The sequence below is a fragment of the Pristiophorus japonicus genome, chromosome 12 (assembly GCF_044704955.1).
Source record: "Pristiophorus japonicus isolate sPriJap1 chromosome 12, sPriJap1.hap1, whole genome shotgun sequence".
NCBI classification, from domain to species: domain Eukaryota; kingdom Metazoa; phylum Chordata; class Chondrichthyes; family Pristiophoridae; genus Pristiophorus; species Pristiophorus japonicus.
Window position 1 is genome coordinate 31,015,306 of NC_091988.1, and position 21,129 is coordinate 31,036,434.

General features: G+C 42.9%; 1 protein-coding gene across 3 annotated transcripts in view; it reads left to right on the forward strand.

The window, feature by feature from the left end:
• Positions 1 to 21,129, forward strand: part of dennd6aa (DENN/MADD domain containing 6Aa) — a 142,655-nt gene that overhangs the window by 53,999 nt on the left and 67,527 nt on the right. For all 3 annotated transcript variants that reach the window (XM_070895269.1, XM_070895270.1, XM_070895268.1), the window contains exon 5: positions 13,792 to 13,872. In XM_070895269.1, the coding sequence (XP_070751370.1) occupies positions 13,792 to 13,872 (81 nt within the window). The remainder of the gene's footprint in view (positions 1 to 13,791; positions 13,873 to 21,129) is intronic.

A 21,129-nucleotide genomic window follows, 5' to 3' on the forward strand; every position in this document is an offset into this window, starting at 1 on the left:
CTCCTAGTTCTATTCTCCCCTATCAGTGGAAACATCTTCTCTGCATCCACCTTGTCAAGCCCCCTCATAATCTTATATGTTTTGATAAGATCACCTCTCATTCTTCTGAATTCGAATGAGCAGAAGCCCAACCTACTCAACCTTTCCTCATAAGTCAACCCACTCATCCCCGGGATCAACCTAGTGAACCTTCTCTGAACTGCCTCCACAGCAAGTATATCCTTTCGTAAATATGGAAACCAAAACTGCACGCAGTGTTCCAGGTGTGGCCTCGCCAATACCCTGTACAGCTGTAACAAGACTTCCCTGCTTTTATACTCCATCCCCTTTGCAATAAAGGCCAAAATTCCATTGGCGCTCCTGATCACTTGCTGTACCTGCATACTATCCTTTTGTGTTTCATGCACAGGTACCCCCAGGTCCTGTTGTACTGCAGCACTTTGCAATCTTTCTCCATTTAAATAATAACTTGCTCTTTGATTTTTTTTCTGCCGATGTGCATGACCTCACATTTTCCAACATTATATCCATCTGCCAAATTCTTGCCCACTCACTTAGCCTGTCTATGTCCTCCTGCAACCTCTTTATGTCCTCCTCACACATTACCCTTCCTCCCATCTTTGTATCGTCAGCAAACTTGGCTACGTTACACAGTCCCCTCTTCCAAGTCGTTAATATAGATTGTAAATAGTTGGGGTCCCAGCACTGATCCCTGCGGCACCCCACTCGTTACTGATTGCCAACCAGACAATGAACCATTTGTCCCGACTCTCTGTTTTCTATTTGTCAGCCAATCTTCTATCCATGCTAATATATTACAGCCAATCTTCTATTTCTGCTAATATATTACCCCAAACCCTGTGAACTTTTATCGTGTGCAGCAACCTTTTGTGTGGCACCTTGTCAAATGCCTTCTGGAAGTCCAAATACACCACATCTACTGGTTCCCCTTTATCCATCCTCAAAGACTTCCAGCAAATTTGTCAAACATGACTTGCCCTTCATAAATCCATGCTGACTTTGCCTGACCAAATTTTGCTTTTCCAAATGTCCTGTTACTGCTTCTTTAATAATGGACTCCAACATCTTCCCAACTACAGATGTTAGGCTAACTGGTCGATAGTTTCCTGCTTTTTGTCTGCCTACATTTTCATTTTTCCAATCTGCTGGGACCTCCCCAGAATCTAGGGAATTTTGGTAAATTACAACCAATGCACCCACAATCCCTGCCGCTACTTCTCTTAAGACCCTAGGATGCAAGCCAGCAGGTCATGGGGATTTATCTGCCTTTAGTCCCATTATCTTACTGAGTACCACCTCCTTAGTGATTGTGATTGTGTTAAGTCCCCCCCCCCCCCCTGCCATAGCCCCTTGACTATCCACTGTTGGAATATTGTTATAGTGTCCTCTACCGTAAAGACTGATACAAAATATTTGTTCAGAGTTTCTGCCATCTCCATGTTCCCCATTACTAATTCCCTGGTCACATCCTCCTAAGGGACCAACATTTACTTTAGCCACTTTTTTTTTCTTTTTATATACTTATAGAAACTCTTACTATCTGTTTTTATATTTTGTGCTAGTTTACTTTCATCGTCTATCTTCCCTTTCCTCATCATTTTTTTCGTCATTCTTTGCTGGCTTTTAAAAGCTTCCCAATCTTCTGTCCTCCCACTAGTTTTGGCCATTTTGTATGCCCTTGTTTTTAATCGGAAAGCGTCCTTTATTTCTTTCGTTAGCCACGGATGGCTTTCTTTTTTCTTTATTATTCCTTGTCTCCCCCAGACTGTTTCAACCTCCTGATTCTTTGAGCATACATCGTTTCTCACTATTGCAGTGATTCCATCTTTTATCAATAGAGCTACCCACCTCCTTTTCATTTCTGTCTGTCCTTCCGGATTGTCAAGGACCCTTGAATGTTTAGTTCCCAGTCCTGGTCACCTTGCAACCATGTCTCTGTAATGGCTTTCAGATCATGCCCATTTGTCTCAATTTGTGCCGGCAACTCATCTCTTTTGTTACAAATGCTACGTGCATTTAGACAAAGTGCCTTTAAATTTGTTCTTTTACCCTTTTTTCCTGCTTGTTTCCTCTCTCCTTCAAACTCACTTTCTTTATATTTGCTTTCTAATTTCCGCTTTTCTTCCCTCCCTACTGAATCAACTCCCAGGTTCCTATCCCCCTGCCAAGCTAGTTTGAACCCTCCCCAACAGCACTAGCAAACTCCCCCGCAAAGATATTGGTCCCTGCTCCGGTGAGGTGCAACCTGTCCGGCTTGTACAGGTCCCACCTCCCCCAGAAGCGGTCCCAACTTCTCAAGAATCTAAAGCCCTCCCGCCTGCACCATCTCTCCAGCCACATATTCATCTGCTCTATCTTCCTATTTCTGTATTCACTATCTCGTGGCACTGGGAGTAATCCGGAGATTACTACCTCTGATCCTTCCATGGTCTTGCCTACCCTACCTCTGCAGCGTTGCGTCCAAACACATGCAGTTGGTCCTCTGACTCTGGCATCCTTTGCAAAGCCTGTCTCCTTCCACTCTGCAATCAGTTAGAAGCCTTCAGGTATTTTTACTTTCCTTTCTCTGGAGCATTTTCCCAAAACACTTTTGCCTTGCTACTCCTCTCCCTAACTTGAAAAGCCTCTTTTTGTCATGATTTTGATCATTTCTCCTTACTCTTCCACTGCTGCTCAGAATTCATTTCTCTTCTGTGATGTTCATTATGACTATTTCTGCATTGCTATATAAAAGTTTTTGTTAATGGTGGTTTCACTGCTTTTGAATCTCACATGTCCTGCTTTGCAGATAGCTACTCTGATTGCTGCAGCGAATAAAGGAATTGATCTTCTATGCTGTTCTGCGTTGATTCTGTGAATAATCAGAAATGGTTTCTGGTGCTTAAGATTGTTTTATTATTAGTAGAGCTGAAAAACAATTCTATTTGTTTTGCAGGGAGCTAAATAATTGAATGTAGTATTAGCTCAGCCAATTTTGAATGTATATTTGAGGACTGTGCTATTTTGGGGTAAATTCTATCTCTTCCCATTCTTGACCTATTTCATCTTCACAGTGCATACCACCAAAAGTGTGAAACATATTTGATGCGACCGATATGAACTGTGACATGTATGTTTTGCTGACAGAACACATCAGTGGTGTTTTATTTCCCATGCTCTAAAATATTCAGAGAGAAAGTAGTGTGACTTCAGCTTTTTTTTTTAAATTGCTGGTTTTTGTCCTCTTCCAACGTTGTGCTGGCGTTGTGTTAGCTTTCTCCAAACGTTGGAGCACCATTTTTCATTCACCTTTTTATACTTGGCAAATGTTACTAAATGTATCTTGTGGTGCTCTAAATTTTGGAGAAGCTGGATCACCCAAGATATGCCGATAGTATAGTTCAGGTTTAAAAATAATTCGTTCATGGGATGTGGGTGTCGCTGGCAAGGCCAGCTTTTATTGCCCATCCCTAATTTCTCTTGAGAAGGTGGTGGTGAGTCGCCTTCTTGACTCGCTGCTGTCCGTGTGATGAAGGTACTCCTGCAGTGCTGTTAGGGAGGGAGTTCCAGGATTTTGACACAGCGACAATGAAGGAATGGCGATATATTTTCAAGTCAGAATTGTGTGTGACTTGGAGGGAAACTTGGAGGTGATGGTGTTCCCATGCGCCTGCTGCCCTTGTCTTTCTAGATGGTAGAGGTTGCTGGTTATAAAGGTGCTGTTGAAGAAGCCTTGGCAAGTTGCTGCAGTGCATCTTGTATGTGGTACACACTGCAGCCATGGTGCACCGGTGGAGGAGGGAAATGAATGTTTTAAGCTGGTCAATGGGGTTCCAATCAACCAGGCTGCTTTGTCCTGGATGGTGTCGAGCTTCTTGAGTGTTGTTGGAGCTGCACTCATCCAGGTAAGTGGAGGGTATTCCATCACACTCCTGTGCCTTGTAGATGGTGGAAATGCTTTGGGGAGTCAGGAGGCGAGACACTTGCAGTAGCATACCCAGCTTCTGACCTGCTCTTGCCACAGTATTTACGTGGCTGGTCCAGTTAAGTTTCTGGTCAATGATGACCCTGAGGACATTAGTGGTGGGGGATTCCGCTGTTATAATGCCATTGAATGGCACTTGTTGGAGATAGTCATTGCCTGGCACTTGTGTGGTGTGAATGTTACTTGCCACTTATCAACCCAAGCCTGAATGTCATCCAAGTCTTGCTGCAGGTGGGCATGGGCTGCTCCATTATCTGAGGAATTGCAAATGGCATTGAACACTGTGCAGTCATTGCTGAAGCAGCTGAAGATGGTTGGGCCTAAGACACTGCCCTGAGGAACTCCTGCAGTGATGTCCTGGGGCTGGGATGATTGACCTGCAACGGTCACAACCATCTTCCTTTGTGCTAGGTATGACTCCAGCCAGTGGAAAGTTTTCGCCTGATTCCCATTGACTTCGGTTTTACTGGGGATCCTTGGTGCCACACTTGGTCAAATCATAGGCATTATCATAATCATAGGCAGTCCCTCGAAACGAGGATGACTTGCTTCCACGCCAAAAAAAGATGAGTTCTGTTAGCGTGAATGTTTTCTCAGAAGAATCACTCAACACTCAGAGTCGGTTCCAAAGCCAATGCGGCCTTTATTTTCGCATGCGGGGAGGAAGCCTCAGGACTGGATCCAGGCACTTCTCTCCGACGAACAAAGAAACTCAGCGATATTTATATGTTTTACAATAGTTCTTTACAGTTACTCAGCCCACATCGGCTGGACACAATCCAATCATAACGATTATAGATTACATATAGGTTTCTTTAACCCAATAGAATTCCCCTGATACCTCAGGAGCTGTATGTTCGGTTTTTGTCAGCTCGGGCTGATTAATGGCCTCATTATGTGAGGCAGGTTCTCCCCTTATCTCTGTTCCTCGGGGTTCGGCTGTGTGAAGTCACTGATTATACCAGTGTACTATAATGGTTCGTTATAATTATCTTGTATCCAAGGCATTCCTGGTAGTGGGCCTCACAGGGTCATTGCTCGGTCAGCCCCAGTTCATTACTTGATTAATGGGGTTCCCATCATGCTTGGGCAGCCATTTTATATGTGGCCACTTTAAACTTATATGAGTTTAGATATATTCAGCAGGTGCCTAATGCCTAGTGTTTTGATATATTCAGCAGGTGCCTAATGCCTACAACAAGTTCACAGGTGTTTCAATGAAGGACCTAATATTCCAAATCCAGAACTACATCCTGAATGGTGGAAGATGCCGGTGTTTGGAATTTTTTAACGTGTGGTGGCCGTTCCACCCCAGCCACCACACGGGCTTGACAGAGATTGGTCTTGGTCCAGTGGTAAGGATTAACCAAGACGACTGGAGACCTGCTCTGCTGCACAGACTGACTTACACACAGATCACAGTGTGGGCTGGCCCGTGCTGCCCCAGGGCCTTCGTCTCTTCTGGGCCTCGAACTCGCGCCTCTCTTGGCCCCCATCACATCCCTCCACAGTCTCTCGCTGTATCTGCCCACGCTCCAATCACTGACCTGGACCTTGATGACGTCACTCTTCGCTGCCGTTGCCCTTCTGCACCAGCTCGCGCTGTACCCTGTAGTAGTATGCCTCCACGCTGCTCCAGGGCCGCTGCACCTCCGCTCCTTTTATGGCCCCAACCTGCCGCTGGTGTTCTCACAGGTCGGGACCTCCACGCTGCTCCCAGGCCACTGCACCTTGGTCAAATGCTGCCTTGATGTTAACGGCAGTCACTCTCACATCATCTATGTAATTCAGTTCTTTTTGTCCATGTTTGGACCAAGGCTGTAATGAGGTCTGGAGCCGAGTGGTCCTGGCAGAACCTAAGCTGAGCATCGGTGAGCAGGTTATTGGTGAGTAAGTGCTGCTTGATTGTACTATCCATGTCACCTGCCATCACTTTGCTGATGATTGAGAGTAGACTGATTGGGTGGGGATTGGATTTGTCTTGCTTTTTGTGGACAGGACATACCTGGGTAGCTTTCCACATTGTCAGGTATTGCCATGCCAGTGTTGTAGCTGTCCTGGAACAGATTGGCTAGAGGCGCAGCTCATCTGGAGCACAAGTCTTCAGCCAGGATGTTATTGGGGCACGTAGCCTTTGCTGCATCCCATGCGTTCAGTCACTTCTTGATATCGCGTGGATTGAATCGAATTCGCTGAAGACTGGCTTCTGTGATGGTGACGACCTCGGGAAGAGACAAACATAGGTGTGTGGTTATCTACTTGGTACTTCTGGTTGAAGATGGTTGTAAACGATTCAGCGTGGATTTTTACACTCGTGCTATGCTCCGCCATCATTGAGGATGGAAATATTCATGGTGTCTCTTCCTCCTGTTAGTTATTTAATGGTCCACCACCATTCATGACTGGATGTGGCAAAATTACAGAGCTTTGATCTGATCCGTTGATTGTGGGATCGCTTAGCTGTCTATCGCATGTTGCTTCAGCTGTTTAGCATGCATGTAGAGTCCTGTATTGCAGCTTCCCCAGGTTGGCACCTCATTTTTAGGTACGCCAAGTGCTGCTCCTGGCATGCTCTTCTGCACTCCTTATTCAAGCGGGGTTGGTCCTCTGCCTTGATGATAGTGGTAGAGTGAGGGTTATGAAACATAGAAAATAGGTGCAGGAGTAGGCCATTCGGCCCTTCGAGCCTGCACCACCATTCAATAAGATCATGGCTGATCACTCACCTCAGTACCCCTTTCCTGCTTTCTCTCCATACCCCTTGAATCCTTTAGCCATAAGGGCCATATCTAACTTCCTCTTGAATATATCCAATGAACTGGCATCAACAACACTCTGCCATAGGGAATTCACAGGTTAATAACTCTGAGTGGAAAAAGTTTCTCCTGATCTCAGTCCTAAATGGCTTACCCCTTATCTTTAGACTGTGACCCCTGGTTCTAGACTTCCCCAATATCGGGAATATTCTACCTGCATCTAACCTGTCCAGTCCCGTCAGAATTTTATAAGTTTCTGAGATCCCCTCTCATTCTTCTAAATTCCAGTGAGTATAATCCTAGCTGATCCAGTCTTTCCTCATTTGTCAGTCCTACCATCCCGGGAATCAGTCTGGTGAACCTTCACTGCACTCCCTCAATAGCAAGCACATCCTTCCTCAGATTAGGAGACTAAAAAAAAACTGCACACAACACTCAAGGTGTGGTCTCACCAAGGTCCTGTACAACTGCAGTAAGACCTCCCTACTCCAATACTCAAATCCCCTCGCTGTGAAGGCCAGCATGGCATTTGCATTCTTTACTGCCTGCTGTACCTGCATGCCGACCTTCAATGACTGATGTATCATAACACCCAGGTCTCTTTGCACCTCCCCTTTTACTAATCTGTCACCATTCAGATAGTAATCTACCTTCCTGTTTTTGCCACCAAAGTGGATAACCTCACATTTATCCACATTATACTGCATCTGCCATCCATTTGCCCATTCACCTAACCTGTCCAAGTCACCCTGTAGCCTCTTCGCATCCTCCTCGCTGCTCGCACTGCCATCCAGCTTGGTGTCATCTGCAAACTTGGAGATATTACATTCAATTCCTTCGTCTAAATCATTAATGTATATTGTAAATTGCTGGGGTCCCAGCACAGAACCCTGCGGCACTCCACTAGTCACTGCCTGCCATTCTGAAAAGGACCCGTTTATTCCCAATCTTTGCTTCCTGTCTGCCAACAAGTTCTCTATCCACGTCAATACATTAGCCCCCCAATACCATGTGCCTTAATTTTGCACACTAATTTCTTATGTGGGATCTTGTCAAAAGCCTTTTGAAAGTCCAAATACACCACATCCACTGGTTCTCCCTTATCCACTCTACTAATTACATCCTCAAAAAACTCCAGAAGATTGGTCAAGCATGATTTCTCTTTCAAAAATCCATGCTGACTTGGACCGATCCTGTCACTGCTTTCCAGATGCGCTGCTATTTCATCTTTAATAATTGATTCCAGCATTTTCCCCACCACCGATGTCAGGCTAAACCGTCTATAATTCCGTGTTTTCTCTCTCCCTCTTTTTTTTTAAAGTGGGGTTACATTAGCTACCCTCCAATCCATAGGAACGGATCAGAATCCATGGAATGTTGGAAAATGATCACTAATGCATCCACTATTTCTAGGGCCACTTCCTTAAGTACTCTGGGATGCAGACTATCAGGTCCTGGGATTTATCGGCTTCCGTCCCTTCAATTTCCCGAACACCATTTCCTGACTGATAAGGATTTCCCTCAGTTCCCCCTTCTCATTGGACGCTCGGTCCCGTAGTATTTTCGGGAGGTTATTCGTGTCTTCCTTAGTGAAGACAGAACCAAAGTATTTGTTCACTTTGTCTGCCATTTCCTTTTTCTCCATTATGAATTCACCTGATTCTGACTGCAAGGGACCTACATTAGTCTTCACTAATCTTTTTCTCTTCACATATCTGTAGAAGCTTTTGCAGTCAGTTTTTATGTTCCCTGCAAGCTTATTCTCATACTCTATTTTCCCCCTTCTAATTAGTCCTCCTCTGCTGGATTCTAAATTTCTCCCAGTCCTCAGGTTTGCTGCTTTTTCTGGCCAATTTATATGCCTCTTCCTTGGATTTAGCACTATCCTTAATTTTCCTTGTTAGCCACGGTTGAGGCACATTCCCTTTTTTATTCTTATGCCACACAGGGATGTACAATTGTTGTCGTTCATCCATGTGATCTTTAAATGTCTGCCAAATTCATATCCACTGTCAACCCTTTAAGTATCATTCTCCAGTCTATCCTAGCCAATTTATGTCTCATACCATCGAAGTTTCCTTTCTTTAAGTTCAGGACCCTAGTCTCTGAATTAACTGTGTCACTCTCCATCTTAATGAAGAATTCTACCATATTATGGTCACTCTTCCCCAAGGGGCCCCGCAATTAATTAATCCTCTCTCGTTATACAAGACCCAGTTTAGGATGGCCAGCTCTCTAGTTGGTTCCTCGGCATATTGGTCAAGAAAACCATCTCTTACACACTCCAGGAAATCCTCCTCCACAGTATGGCTACCAGTTTGGTTAGCCCAATCAATATGTAGATTAAAGTCACCCATGATAACTGCTGTACCCTTATTGCACACATCCCTAATTTTATGTTTGATACCATCCCCAACCTCCCTACTACTGTTTGGTGGTCTGTACACAACTCCCACTACCGTTTTCTGCCCTTTGGTGTTTCGCAGCTCTACCCATATAGATTCCACATCATCCACGCTAATGTCCTTCCTTCCTTGCTATTGCGTTAATCTCCTCTTTAACCCACCTCCTCTTCCTTCCTGTCTGTCCTTCCTGAATATTGAGTACCCCTGGATGTTGAATTCCCAGCCTTGGTTACTCTGGAGCCATGTCTCCGTAATCCTAATTACCTCATACCCGTTAACAGCTATCTGCGCAGTCAATTCATCCACCTTATTACGAATGCTCCTCGCATTGAGACTCAGCCTTCAGGCTTGTTTTTTTTTAACACTCTTTGTCCTTTTTGAATTATGTTGTAATGTGCCCTTTTTGATTTTTGCCCTTGATTTCTCTGCCTTCAACTCTTGCTTTTCTCCTTCCTACCTTTTGCTTCAGGCCCCTTTTTACTTCCCTCTGTCTTCCTGCATAGATTCCCATCCCCCTGCCATTTTAGTTTAAACCCTCCCCAACAGCACTAGCAAACACGATGCCTAGGACATCGGTTCCGGTCCTGCCCAGGTACAGACCGTCTGGTTTGTACTGGTCCCACCATCTCCCCCAGAACTGGTTCTCATGTCCCAGGAATTTGAATCCCTCCCCCTTGCACCATTCCTCAAGCCATGTATTTAGCTGAGCTATCCTGCAGTTCCTACTCTGACTAGCACATGGCACTGGTAGCAATTCTGAGATTACTACCTTTGAGGTCCTACTTTTTAATTGAACTCCTAGGTCCATAAATTCAGCTTGTCGGACCTCATCCCGTTTGTTACCGATATCGTCGGTACCTATATGTCCAACGACAGCTGGCTGTTCACCCTTCCCCTCCAGAATGCGCTGCAGCCGCTCCGAGACACTCTTGACCGTTGCACCAGGGAGGCAACATACCATCCTGGAGGCTCGTTTGCGGCCGCAAAAACGCCTATCTATTCCCTTTGCAATTGAATCCCCTATCACTATAGCTCTACCACTCTTTTTCCTGCCCTCCTGTGCAGCAGAGCTACCCCTGGTGGCATGGACTTGGCTGCTGTTGCCTACCCCTGATGAGTCATCTCCCCCAACAGTACCCAAGGTGGTGTATCTGTTTTGGAGGCAGATGGCCACAGAGGACCCCTGCACTACCTTCCTTCCACTGCTCTGCCTGATGGTCACCCATTTCCTATCTGGCCATGTAACCTTTACCTGCAGTGTGACCAACTCACTAAATGTGCTATTCACGACATCCTCATCATCGCGGATGCTTCAGAGTTAGTCCATGCACAGCTCCAGTGCCGCAATGCGGTCTGTCAGGAGCTGCAGCTGGATACACTTTCTGCACATGTACCAGTGTCCCTGATTTCCCACATAGTACAGGAGGAGCATGACACGGGTCTGGGCTCTCCTGCCATGACTTAACCCTTAGATTAACTTAATTGGTAACAACACCAAAGGTTTCTTACTGATGATAAAAAGAAAAAAGATAAAGAACAAGAAAAACTACTCACCACTTACCCTCTTGGCTGTGACGTCGTACTTCGATTACTTTTTACTTCTGACCCTGCACCAGCTGCAGCTAGCTGCTCCTCCCCGAACTGCCGCCGACCTGGGACTGCCGCTGGGCTTTTATAGGCCGCTGCTTGCTCCTCGCTTTTCCTCCCCGAACTGCCTGGCAGCAATGTCCTTCAGAGCTTGGTCAGTCGTGGTGCTACCTTGCCACTCTTGATAATGGACATTGAAGTCCCCCACCCACAATACATTCTGTGCCCAGCCACACTCGGTGCTTCTTCCAAGTGGTGTTCAACATGGAGGGGTACTGATTCATCAGCTGAGGGAGGGCTAGAGGCAGTAATCAGCAGGAGGTTTCCTTGCCCATGCTTGACCTGAAGCCATGAGACTTCATGGTGTCCAGAGTCAATGTTGAGGACTCCTAGGTCCACTCTCTCCTGACTGTATACTACTGTGCCGCCACCTCTGGTGGGTCTATCCAACCGGTGGGACTAGACATATCCAGGGATGGTGATGGAGGAGTCTGGGACATTGGATGAAAGGAATGATTCTGTGAATATGACTACGTCAGGCTGTTCCTTGGGCCAGCTTTTCTAATTTTGGCACCAGTTCCCAGAATATTCTTTCGGATGATTTTGCAGAGCTGACTGGGCTGGGTGTCCCATTGTCGTGTCCATAGCCGGTCCGAGATCGATGCTGGGTGACCCGTCTGGTTTTATTATTATTGTGTTTTCAATGTGTTTTGTTACAACTGAGTGGCTTACTACGCCATTTCAGAGGGCACTTAAGAGTCGAACACATTGCTGTGGGTCTAGAGTACATATAGGTCAGACCAGGTAAGGACGGCAGATTTCCTTCCCTAAAGGACATTAAGTGAACCAAATGGGTTTTTACGACAAACCAATAGTTTCAATGTCACCATTAATGATGCTAGCTTTTTATTCCAGATTTATTTAAATAATTGAATTTAAATTCCCCAGCTGCCGTGGTGGGATTTGAACTCTTGTCTCTAGATCATTAGTCTTAACCTCTGGATTACTAGTCCAGTGACATAACCACTATGCTACCATACAAGCTAAACTTGTGTATCAGCAATATTGAGAGAGCATTAAAAGGAGGGCAGATATTTCTGAAGTGAAACTATTTCATTCAAGTCATTTGACCTAGCGGGCAGATTGTGATTATGTGAAAATTTGGCACCAGTGTAGTTTACTAAGTGGAATATTACACAAGAGCATAAGAAATAGGAACAGGAGGCCATACGGCCCCTCGAGCCTGCTCCGCCATTCAATAAGATCATGGCTGACCTGATCATGGACTCAGCTCCACTTCCCTGCCCACTCCCATTAACCCCTTATCCTCTTATCGTTGAGGAAACTGTCTATTTCTGTCTTAAATTTATTCAATGTCCCAGCTTTCACAGCTCTCTGAGGCAGCGAATTCCACAGATTTACAACCCTCAGAAGAAATTTCTCCTCATCTCTGTTTTAAATGGGCGGCCCCTTATTCTAAGATCATGTCCTCTAATTCTAGTCTCCCCCATCAGTGGAAACATCCTCTCTGCATCCACCTTGTCAAGCCCCCTCTCATTCATCTGAATTCCAATGAATAGAGGCCCAACCTACTCAACCTTTCCTCATAAGTCAACCCCCTCATCTCCAGAATCAACCGAGTGAACCTTCTCTGAACTGCCTCCAAAGCAAGTATATCCTATGCCTTTGTGGTGGAGTGGGTGACATTTTGTGCTTCTTTGAGTCTCAATAATACTTTAATATAAGCTTTAATAGTACTAAGTCTCCCCTTTCTGGGTATCACGATGTCTAGAATTTGGCACCCAGCTACCATACTAAGCAGATGGAATTTACTGTACAGTCTATGATTAAAGATTCCTTTTTAAAGAGATGGAATGTCACTTAACTGTGGCAACTAAGTATTAATTGATAGCCAGTATATATTATATATAACTGGCTGAAGTAGGCTCTGCTGTGAGTGCAGATTAAGTTAAACTATTTCATTGTATGTTCCTCATTCCCAGTGAGACAGTGCCCAGACAGTAAAATAGTTTCTTCAACTCCATTTAATACCAGAGACATGGCAAGAGCTGCCAAAACCCAACACAAAATGTAAAGTCAGCAGAAGAGCAAGTACCACTAATTGGTACTTTCATCATGGCATATTGTATCTTGTGGGGAGATTGAAAATGTAGGCTGCTACATCTTTTGATATAATTTCCAGCAGTCTGTGTGTAATTGTTAGCTGACCCAAATTCACAGTAGGCATAGGAGAAAGATTAAGATGCATAAATGTACAAATTGTGAGGTGGCTTGAGGGTTGGAAAAATATTAGGCTTTTTCATTACAATGGGCTTGTTTTCTCCTCTTTTCCCCCCGCCCCCGCCCCGACCTGCCCTTGCCATTTTTATTAATTATTTTTGTTGGTTATTTTGTAATTTCTGTATTTGAAGCTGGAGGTTTGTTTCCTCTTTCTTTCTGTGGATCTACAAGTGAACATTGTACAGCATCAAAATTACAGCTGCATCTTTGTGAGGTACAATCATAAATGTGACCAGCAGAACTGATGGTACTTCAATAAATTCACTTGTGTGGGTGGATTCACTGCCAGGAATTGGCATTTATCTCACACATTGGTTATAAGGGATATTGGAATGAAAAGGTGAGGTAATGATTTATGGAATGAAGGTAATACATCATTAGTTCATTTTATAATGGGGACCCTCCAGTCTGGCAGTGATATGAATTCTACCCCATCCTGTAGTATCGAACTGTATATGATGATCTTGCAATGAGTTAACAATCGCTGCAGCACTGTTACAAGGAAGTGCTTCTCCCACAGAGGGGGAGAAAAGGAAGTCATCCTGGTTCTGCATAGAAATAAATCTTGGAGCAGCTTTCTTGCTTGGCCCCACAGAGCCAGAATATTAGTGGAACACCAAGACTATTAAGAGGAAGGAAGACAAAGGAATGAATTGTTTACATCCCGTCATCTGGAGTAATTTGTTGTTTTAAAAAAAAAAATCTCCATAGTCCTTGCTGTAAGCTCATTCTCCCAATGTTTTTTTTGTTTTAACAGAAAGATTCTGCCCATTACTATGGATATGTTTATTTTAGACAAGTTCGTGACAAAACCTTAAAAAGAGGCTACTTTCAAAAGGTAAAAGTTTCTTTCAACTCATGTGTTTTTCTCTTCTTAACTTGAATTGCACTCTTATCTTATGGATTTTTCAAGGATATATTTTGCAGGTCAAGGTCATTGTACTCTAACCAATTGTAGCATACTTGCATCTCTTTTTATACAAATTTGTGATGAAAGTACCATAGTTCTTTTTAACAGAAGTTCATCTAGCCGACTATACAGGAGCTTCCAATAGGATTCTGTAAAGGGTTTATTCTAACTATTTGAGTTAGCTGAGTTTTTAGTAAGTCGGTTTCACTGCACACACATTGTGAAATGTACCATGAAATATTTCGGTAAAGTTCAGCAGTGGTGAACCAGTTTTTGGTTTTGTAGATTACCAGTTCTTAGTGATCAGATTAATAATAAAAATAACTGTTCAGCCCAAAGCTGTAACGATTAAACAAGCTGCAAGCATTAAAGAAAGGATGATGTGAGGTGGGGGCATAGTTAGAAAATTACATCATTATTGTCTTAACATTAAGGTGACCCATATTCCAAGACTGGAAGGAGAATGCACCCACATTAAGGATGATCAGGTAACAGATCTAGGACCGGATTTTTGGCTTTCGGGGTTTTTTGGCGAAACCAGTAGCGATACATGAAACTTGCTGTTTTTGCTGCGCTACTACTTTTCGCCTGAACTTTTGGCCTTTACATCTGCGCCAGGGGCACATCGGTAGGGGAGGTGTTGCATAAGCATTCGTGGCGCAAACCTCAAATTTTGTCGACTTTAGTCTGGGACCGGGAGTGCTGCGAGAGAGGCCTTGGGAGGGGAGAAAAATAAAAACAAAAAAAATTCCAAAAAACATTTCATAAACATTTACAAGACCATTATCTATCGAATCGCTGAAAAAAGCCCTTTAACTTAACTTTTTTGCAGGTTTTCATTCTTACTGCTGCTGGCAGACCTGCTCCGACAGGTTTGACCTGTCATTATTGTGGGCGCGGCGTACGGGTCGGGAGAGTGCTGAAAGTCCGGCGCAAAAACAATCTGCGTCGTTGCACATCTCCCCGGCGGTACTTGGAAGTGCCGCCGCAAACAGGTACCCGAGGATCCCGCCCAGGCTTTGAGACCGGGTTTTCGCCGCGGCGAGTCAAACATGCCGAAAATTCGGCCCATGATGTGAAGTCGAACATAATTATTCAAAAGCACCTCTGGCAGTATTGAGGATAAACTGACCTACCAAATGTGAAAAATGAATTCCTGAATGTTTGGTATTGTACAAGACAGAAATAGAAAGAATGCATTTCTTCCAAATGTCCAGGCCTGGTCTGAATGATGGATTAGTGATTTTGAGATGAGATAAAATTATAACTTTCGCATACTGTTTAAAAATAGACTGATATTTGAGGACAAAAATATTTCATTTCAGAATTTTTTTCAACATGGTACAAGCAGAGAAGGAGTTTGATGACGTATGCCACTGCCTAAGAGAGAACTGATTTAATTGGCTAATATTGCATATATTTTCTTCTAATTTTTTAAAGTTTTGATTTGCTGTGTATTTCAAGTTCCAAGTTCCAAGTCCAGCTGTTTTGAATAACACCAAAAATGAAATTAATCATTGTATTTAGGATAAGGGATAGGCCATTTAGGATTGAGATGAGGAGAAACTTCTTCACTGAGTTGTTAACCTGTGGAATTCCCTGTCGCAGAGAGTTGTTGATGCCAGTTCACTGGATATATTCAAGAGGGAGTTCGATATGGCTCTTACGGTTAAGGGGATCAAGGGGTAGGGAGAGAATGCAGGAAAGGGGTACTGAAGGAATGATCAGCCATGATCTTATTGAATGGTGGTGAAGGGTCGAATGGCCTACTCCTGCACCTATTTTCTATGTTTCTATGTTTCATTTATTAAATTCCTTTTCATCTCTAATAACTAAATATCTCCATCCTACCAAATTTCAGATCTAAATTCATCAGTAGATTGATTAACAATTATTTATTCCAAGGATATTTTGCCCACAAGCGATTTACAATAAATGTAGAAATTGAATACTGACCTAGTAGTATACTGTATACCATTGATCACAGCTGAAAAAGCTGTTATAAATTATACCTGTTGCAGATGATCCTTTGAGAAGGAACCTACACTGGGTGCAACCTAATTAGTTTGAATATGCTATTACATAAATATGTATTTCTGGTACTTCATGTTATCTGAATGTATTATTAATTGTGACAAGGTTAATAGGACACAGCAATCTGGCTTAACGTGATACAGTTAAAGTACTTAGAAGCACATTACACAACTGATAAATGACGATAGTGCTGAAATATGTGTGTTAAGAGTTCAAAGGTTTCTGTAATCATGAAGAAACCAGTGTGAGTTTCATTTGTAAGTGATTAAGTTTCATAAAATATTTTCTCCACATGGTGCTGAACTCCATGCATCCTTTGAAATAGGAAAGAAATGAAAACTGCAACCTGAACCACTACTCTCAAAGTCCATACTAAACGAACTGATCCAAATGTCCAAGCTTTTACATATTAAATATCTGTTTTGCCTCAATCTCAAACCCACAATCACCAGTGGTGACAAGAATGTTGACAAATATGCTGTAGTTGAACATGGCAATAGTTAAAGGTTTCTACTGTCACTTAACTGCCCAATATGTGGGAGTTCAGCAGTGTCTGTATTGTTAGATATTCATGTACCAAAAAAAGCCACTTTTTGACATACAAAAGTTATTATAAATACTGTGTGTCAAAAAAGCACTCCTCCCAGTCCTTTGATTTATTGTGGAAATTCTGATCTTGAGGTAAAATAACAAACTTTAATAACTTGTAGTCAAAGTCCAACAGGTGAAATGCTATTTAAACGTTAGCATGCAATATAATTCATTGCAAGGTCCAAAGTTTAAGAATATACATAATATAGTACTCCTTCAGTTCATTTGGTTTAAAAAGTACCAGATTTTGATTTTTTTTAAACATATTTTGTATACCTGTATGTTAAAAATGAGCTTTTATATAGTGTTCATTTAACAGAAATTTCTGTATATTATGAATGATCTTGGTTTTGTGTTGAAGTGACTCACCCTATTTCTCATTCTCCTACTGTATCACTAATAAACCTTTGCATCCCAAAGGTAATTTGTGTTGGGGGGAAAAAATGGAACTGTTTGAATGTAAAGCTTGCTGTGGATAGAATTCATCCTATTCCTGTGGTGTACTTGTTGCAGCATCACAGCTTATGGAAGATTTCTTCCTCTTCCTCCTCCTTGGATTCGTCCTTGTGTGTGCACAATTTTGAGGTGCACACTGCAGTGCTCTAGAGTTCAGTACTGTTGGGACACGGTTTCAATTTTGCTCATTCTATTGAGTTCCCAGAAAGAAAATCTGAAATAAAAAAACAGAAAATGCTGGAAATACTCAGGAGGTCAGGCAGCATCTGTGGAGAGAGAAACAGCGTCAACGTTTCAGGTCGATGACCCTCTGTCAGAACTGGATAAAGTCAACAGGTTTTTGAGCAAGTGTAGGGGCAGGGAATGGGGTCTCCCCTACATTGGGGGAGACCAAACATATTTTGGGTGACTGCTTTGTGTAACACCTCCGTTCAATCCGTAAGCGTAACCCCGAGCTTTCAGTCGCCTGTCACTCCCCGCTCCAATCCCACTCTGATCTCTTCGTCCTCGGCCTCCTACGCTGCTCCAATTAAGCTTAAGGAACAGCATCTCATCTTTCATTTAGGCATTTTACAGCCTTCTGGACTCAATATAGAGTTCAACAATTTCCGACCATAACCCCTGCCCATCTTTTTTTTTTCCTCTTTCTGTTTTTTCTCTCTCCCATGACAGTTGTTGATAATTCTGCTATTTCCATTTAAACCCTATCTCGACTCATCTTTTGTTTCGTAACTTGCCCCATTACCATCTCCTTTTGCCTTGCACCATCATCCCTTGTCTCTTAATCTCTTCTGTCTTCCACCCGATCACAGATCTTCCCTTTTGTTCTTTACTCTCTTTCTCTCCCCCTCCGCCCCGGCCCCCCCCGCCTTTCTCTACCACTGCACTTGCTTAAAAACCTGTTATATCACTAACTTTTTCCTGTTCTGGCGAAGGGTCATCGACCTGAAACGTTAACTCTGTTTCTCTCGCCACAGATGCTGCCTGACCTGCTGAGTATTTCCAGCATTTTCTGTTTTTATTTCAGATTTCCAGCATCCGCTTTTGAGAAAATCTGGACAGTTATTCGCGCATACATCCTGGTGGTCAGTTCAGAGTATAATGACTTTAGGATGGACATCCTGCAGCAAATTCTTGTTTTCAATATTTTAAATGCAAATTTAATAAAGACAAAAAGTGCCAAATAAACATGTTAAAACAAAAATCAAAATACTGCAGATGTCTGAAATCTGAAATAAACACACAAAATGCTGGAAACAGCCAGTAGATCAGGCAGTGTCTTAACATTGCCTGCAATCTGACTATTAAAATGCAAGCGAATTATATTTAATTAGTTGGGCTATTAGAGCACAATTCATTCATGGAACTCCATTTCAGTAATGTATTTTAACATATTAAGTTCCCAGGTGAAGTGATTTTCAAGAAAATGAAAAGATTAATCTAATGTTGATATTACATTAAGTGATCAATAACGATCCTATCCTGCCATACGTAATGAAGAAGTAACAGTGCTTTTATATTGCACTAGTGCCACCATGTTCCTGAAGCAAGGTCTTTGGCACTTGGCTTAAAATGTAGTGGAAAATCTGCTTAAAAACAAGTTCTGCCAGTTTAACATCTGGCTTGCAGTTGGTTTCGTGGGACCCGCACTTAGTGAATTTGGCATGAGTCTTCCACAATATAAAAGCACATTGAAAGTGCTACTGACAACCTGTGACATCGAGCAAACTATTGGAAATAAGGCTCTACTGAAATTCCTATGTATAAAAGTAGTGGACATATGACATTTCGCGTTAAGATGAAAATGATCAAATCACAGTGAAATTTTTACATTACCTTGAAATCTCTCAACATAACCTATGAGATAGACATATTAGATGCTTTGGAGTAGGTCTGAGGTAATTTGTTTTAGCCCCCATCAAACTAAGTATAATTTATTTATTTCTCTGCTTTCTTCTGCTCCTAAGTTATGTTTCTGAAATTTAAAATGACAGTCAATTGGAATCTTCATTATTTTTATTATTGAGGATAGACACGTCAAAATATAAAAGTAAAATACACTTGCTCTACAGCTTCAAAATTTTACTCTAACAAAATTCGGTGTGTCCACCCCTGTGGCAGAGTCCTGGGAATATGTTAGTCATAGTTTGTGTGTGGTCTTGGCCACCCCGACCTGCGAGAGGACACCACTGCATGTTGGGAGTATAAGAGCTGGAGCATGCCACTGCAGCTTCCAGCGCGAGCCAACACAGTTTTGCAACGGCTTTGAGGTGGGCGACTGAGTGATGTCATCAGGACCCAGGTCGCCGTTTGGAGCATGGGCAGAAGCATCGGCGGGGCCCTGGTACAGCGGAGGAGCGGGAAGGTTGTGGTGGACTTGCGATGAGGGATCGTAGCTGAGATTTGGTGGGTGATCGTGGCGGAGGTGCGGCGAATGTTTGTAGTGGAGGAACGGCGAAAATTCATGACTAAGGTGCGGCGAATGAGGGTACAGGGCTGAGAAGAGCCACGGGCCGGTCCACACTGCAATATGTGTGCACGCATGCAGCATCCATGCAGCAGAGCAGGTCTCCAGTCATCCTGGTTAAGCCTTGCCACTGGATAAAGACCTAGTTCTATCAAGCCAGTGTGGTGGCTAATGTGCAACGGTCACTACCCGTTAAAAAAATCCACGCACAGGCATCTTCCACCCCTTCAATTGGAGTTCAGGACTGGAACATCGGGTCCTTCATTGAAACATCTGTGAACTCATGTGGAAGCAAGTCATCCTCGTTCGAGGGACCGCCGATGTATGTATGTGGTTTTGGAAGAGTAGAGTTGAAATTAGAGTTTGTCTTTGTTAATGAAAAATGCACACGGCAGTGAATCTAGCTTTTGGTCTTGGGAGTTGGTTATGTTTCCAAGTACCAAAAATGGGAATGAAATTAAGAACTTTCCTTATTGCAGAACCGCTGTAATGTAGTGTTGCTGGATGATACCATTCGTGCTTTCTTTCCCTATTGTTGCAACTAAAGTCTAAAGTATTTTTTCAAATTTACCAAGTATAGTGACTTCTCACAGAAACTGGTGCAAGCTGAGACAAGTCAGAAAGTTACAAAACCGGTTTGATATTCCATTTCTAAAACAATATAGAATTCTTCCAGTTTCTTCAAATTCATTCATCAGATGTGGGCATTGCTGGCAAAGCCAGCATTTATTGCCCATCCCTAATTGTCCTTGAGAAAGTGGTGATGAGCTACCTTCTTGACAACTGAATGACTTGCTAGGCAGTAGAGAGTCAACCACATTGCAGTGGGTCTGGAGTCACACATGGGCCAACTGAGTAAGGGCGCCTGGTTTCCTTCCCTAAAGGACATTAGTGAACCAGATGAGTTTTTACAACAGTCCAGTAGTTTCATGATCACCATTACTGATTCTCGCTTTTTATTCCAGAATTTTATTTAATTAACTGAATTTAAATTCCCCAGCTGCCGTAGTGTGATTTGAACTCGTATCTCCGGATCATTAGTCCAAGCCTCTGGGTTATTAGTCCAGTAACATAACCACTATACCACCATTCCTGTTTAGTAATGCCTTGTATGCACACACTGATAGTGTTTTCTTTTATTACCTTGTGCAGTAAAAAATGCTTTTTAACGTTCATTGTTTCAATAATGATTGCTTATGGAAAAGTAGATAAGTTGTGTAAATGTTCTACAAGTTGCTCATATAACCATGTTTAAAGAGCATCTTATTATTATTCGAGTACTGCTGTAAATACAGACAACTTGATTATGCTTTTTAATCCCCATCTATCCTTTTATATGTGCCTTACTCTAAAATAACACAAGGTGCTCGCCGCTAACCTCGAAGAAAGCTGCCCACAGAGATCGTTAAAACTTTCGGTTTGTTGATAGCTAATTGATTGTAGTGCTGTGACTAGAGGATGGTGCAGCAGTGATAGCAACAAGCTGTCTAAGCAGCCAGTCACATTAAAAAATGCTCACAGACAGCAAATCAGGAAATGAAACAGCACTTTTAAAAAATGTTAGAGATCAAAATAATAATTGGGACATACACATGGGGTTAGGTAGAAGCTGAAATATCATGAACAAACTTCAAAAA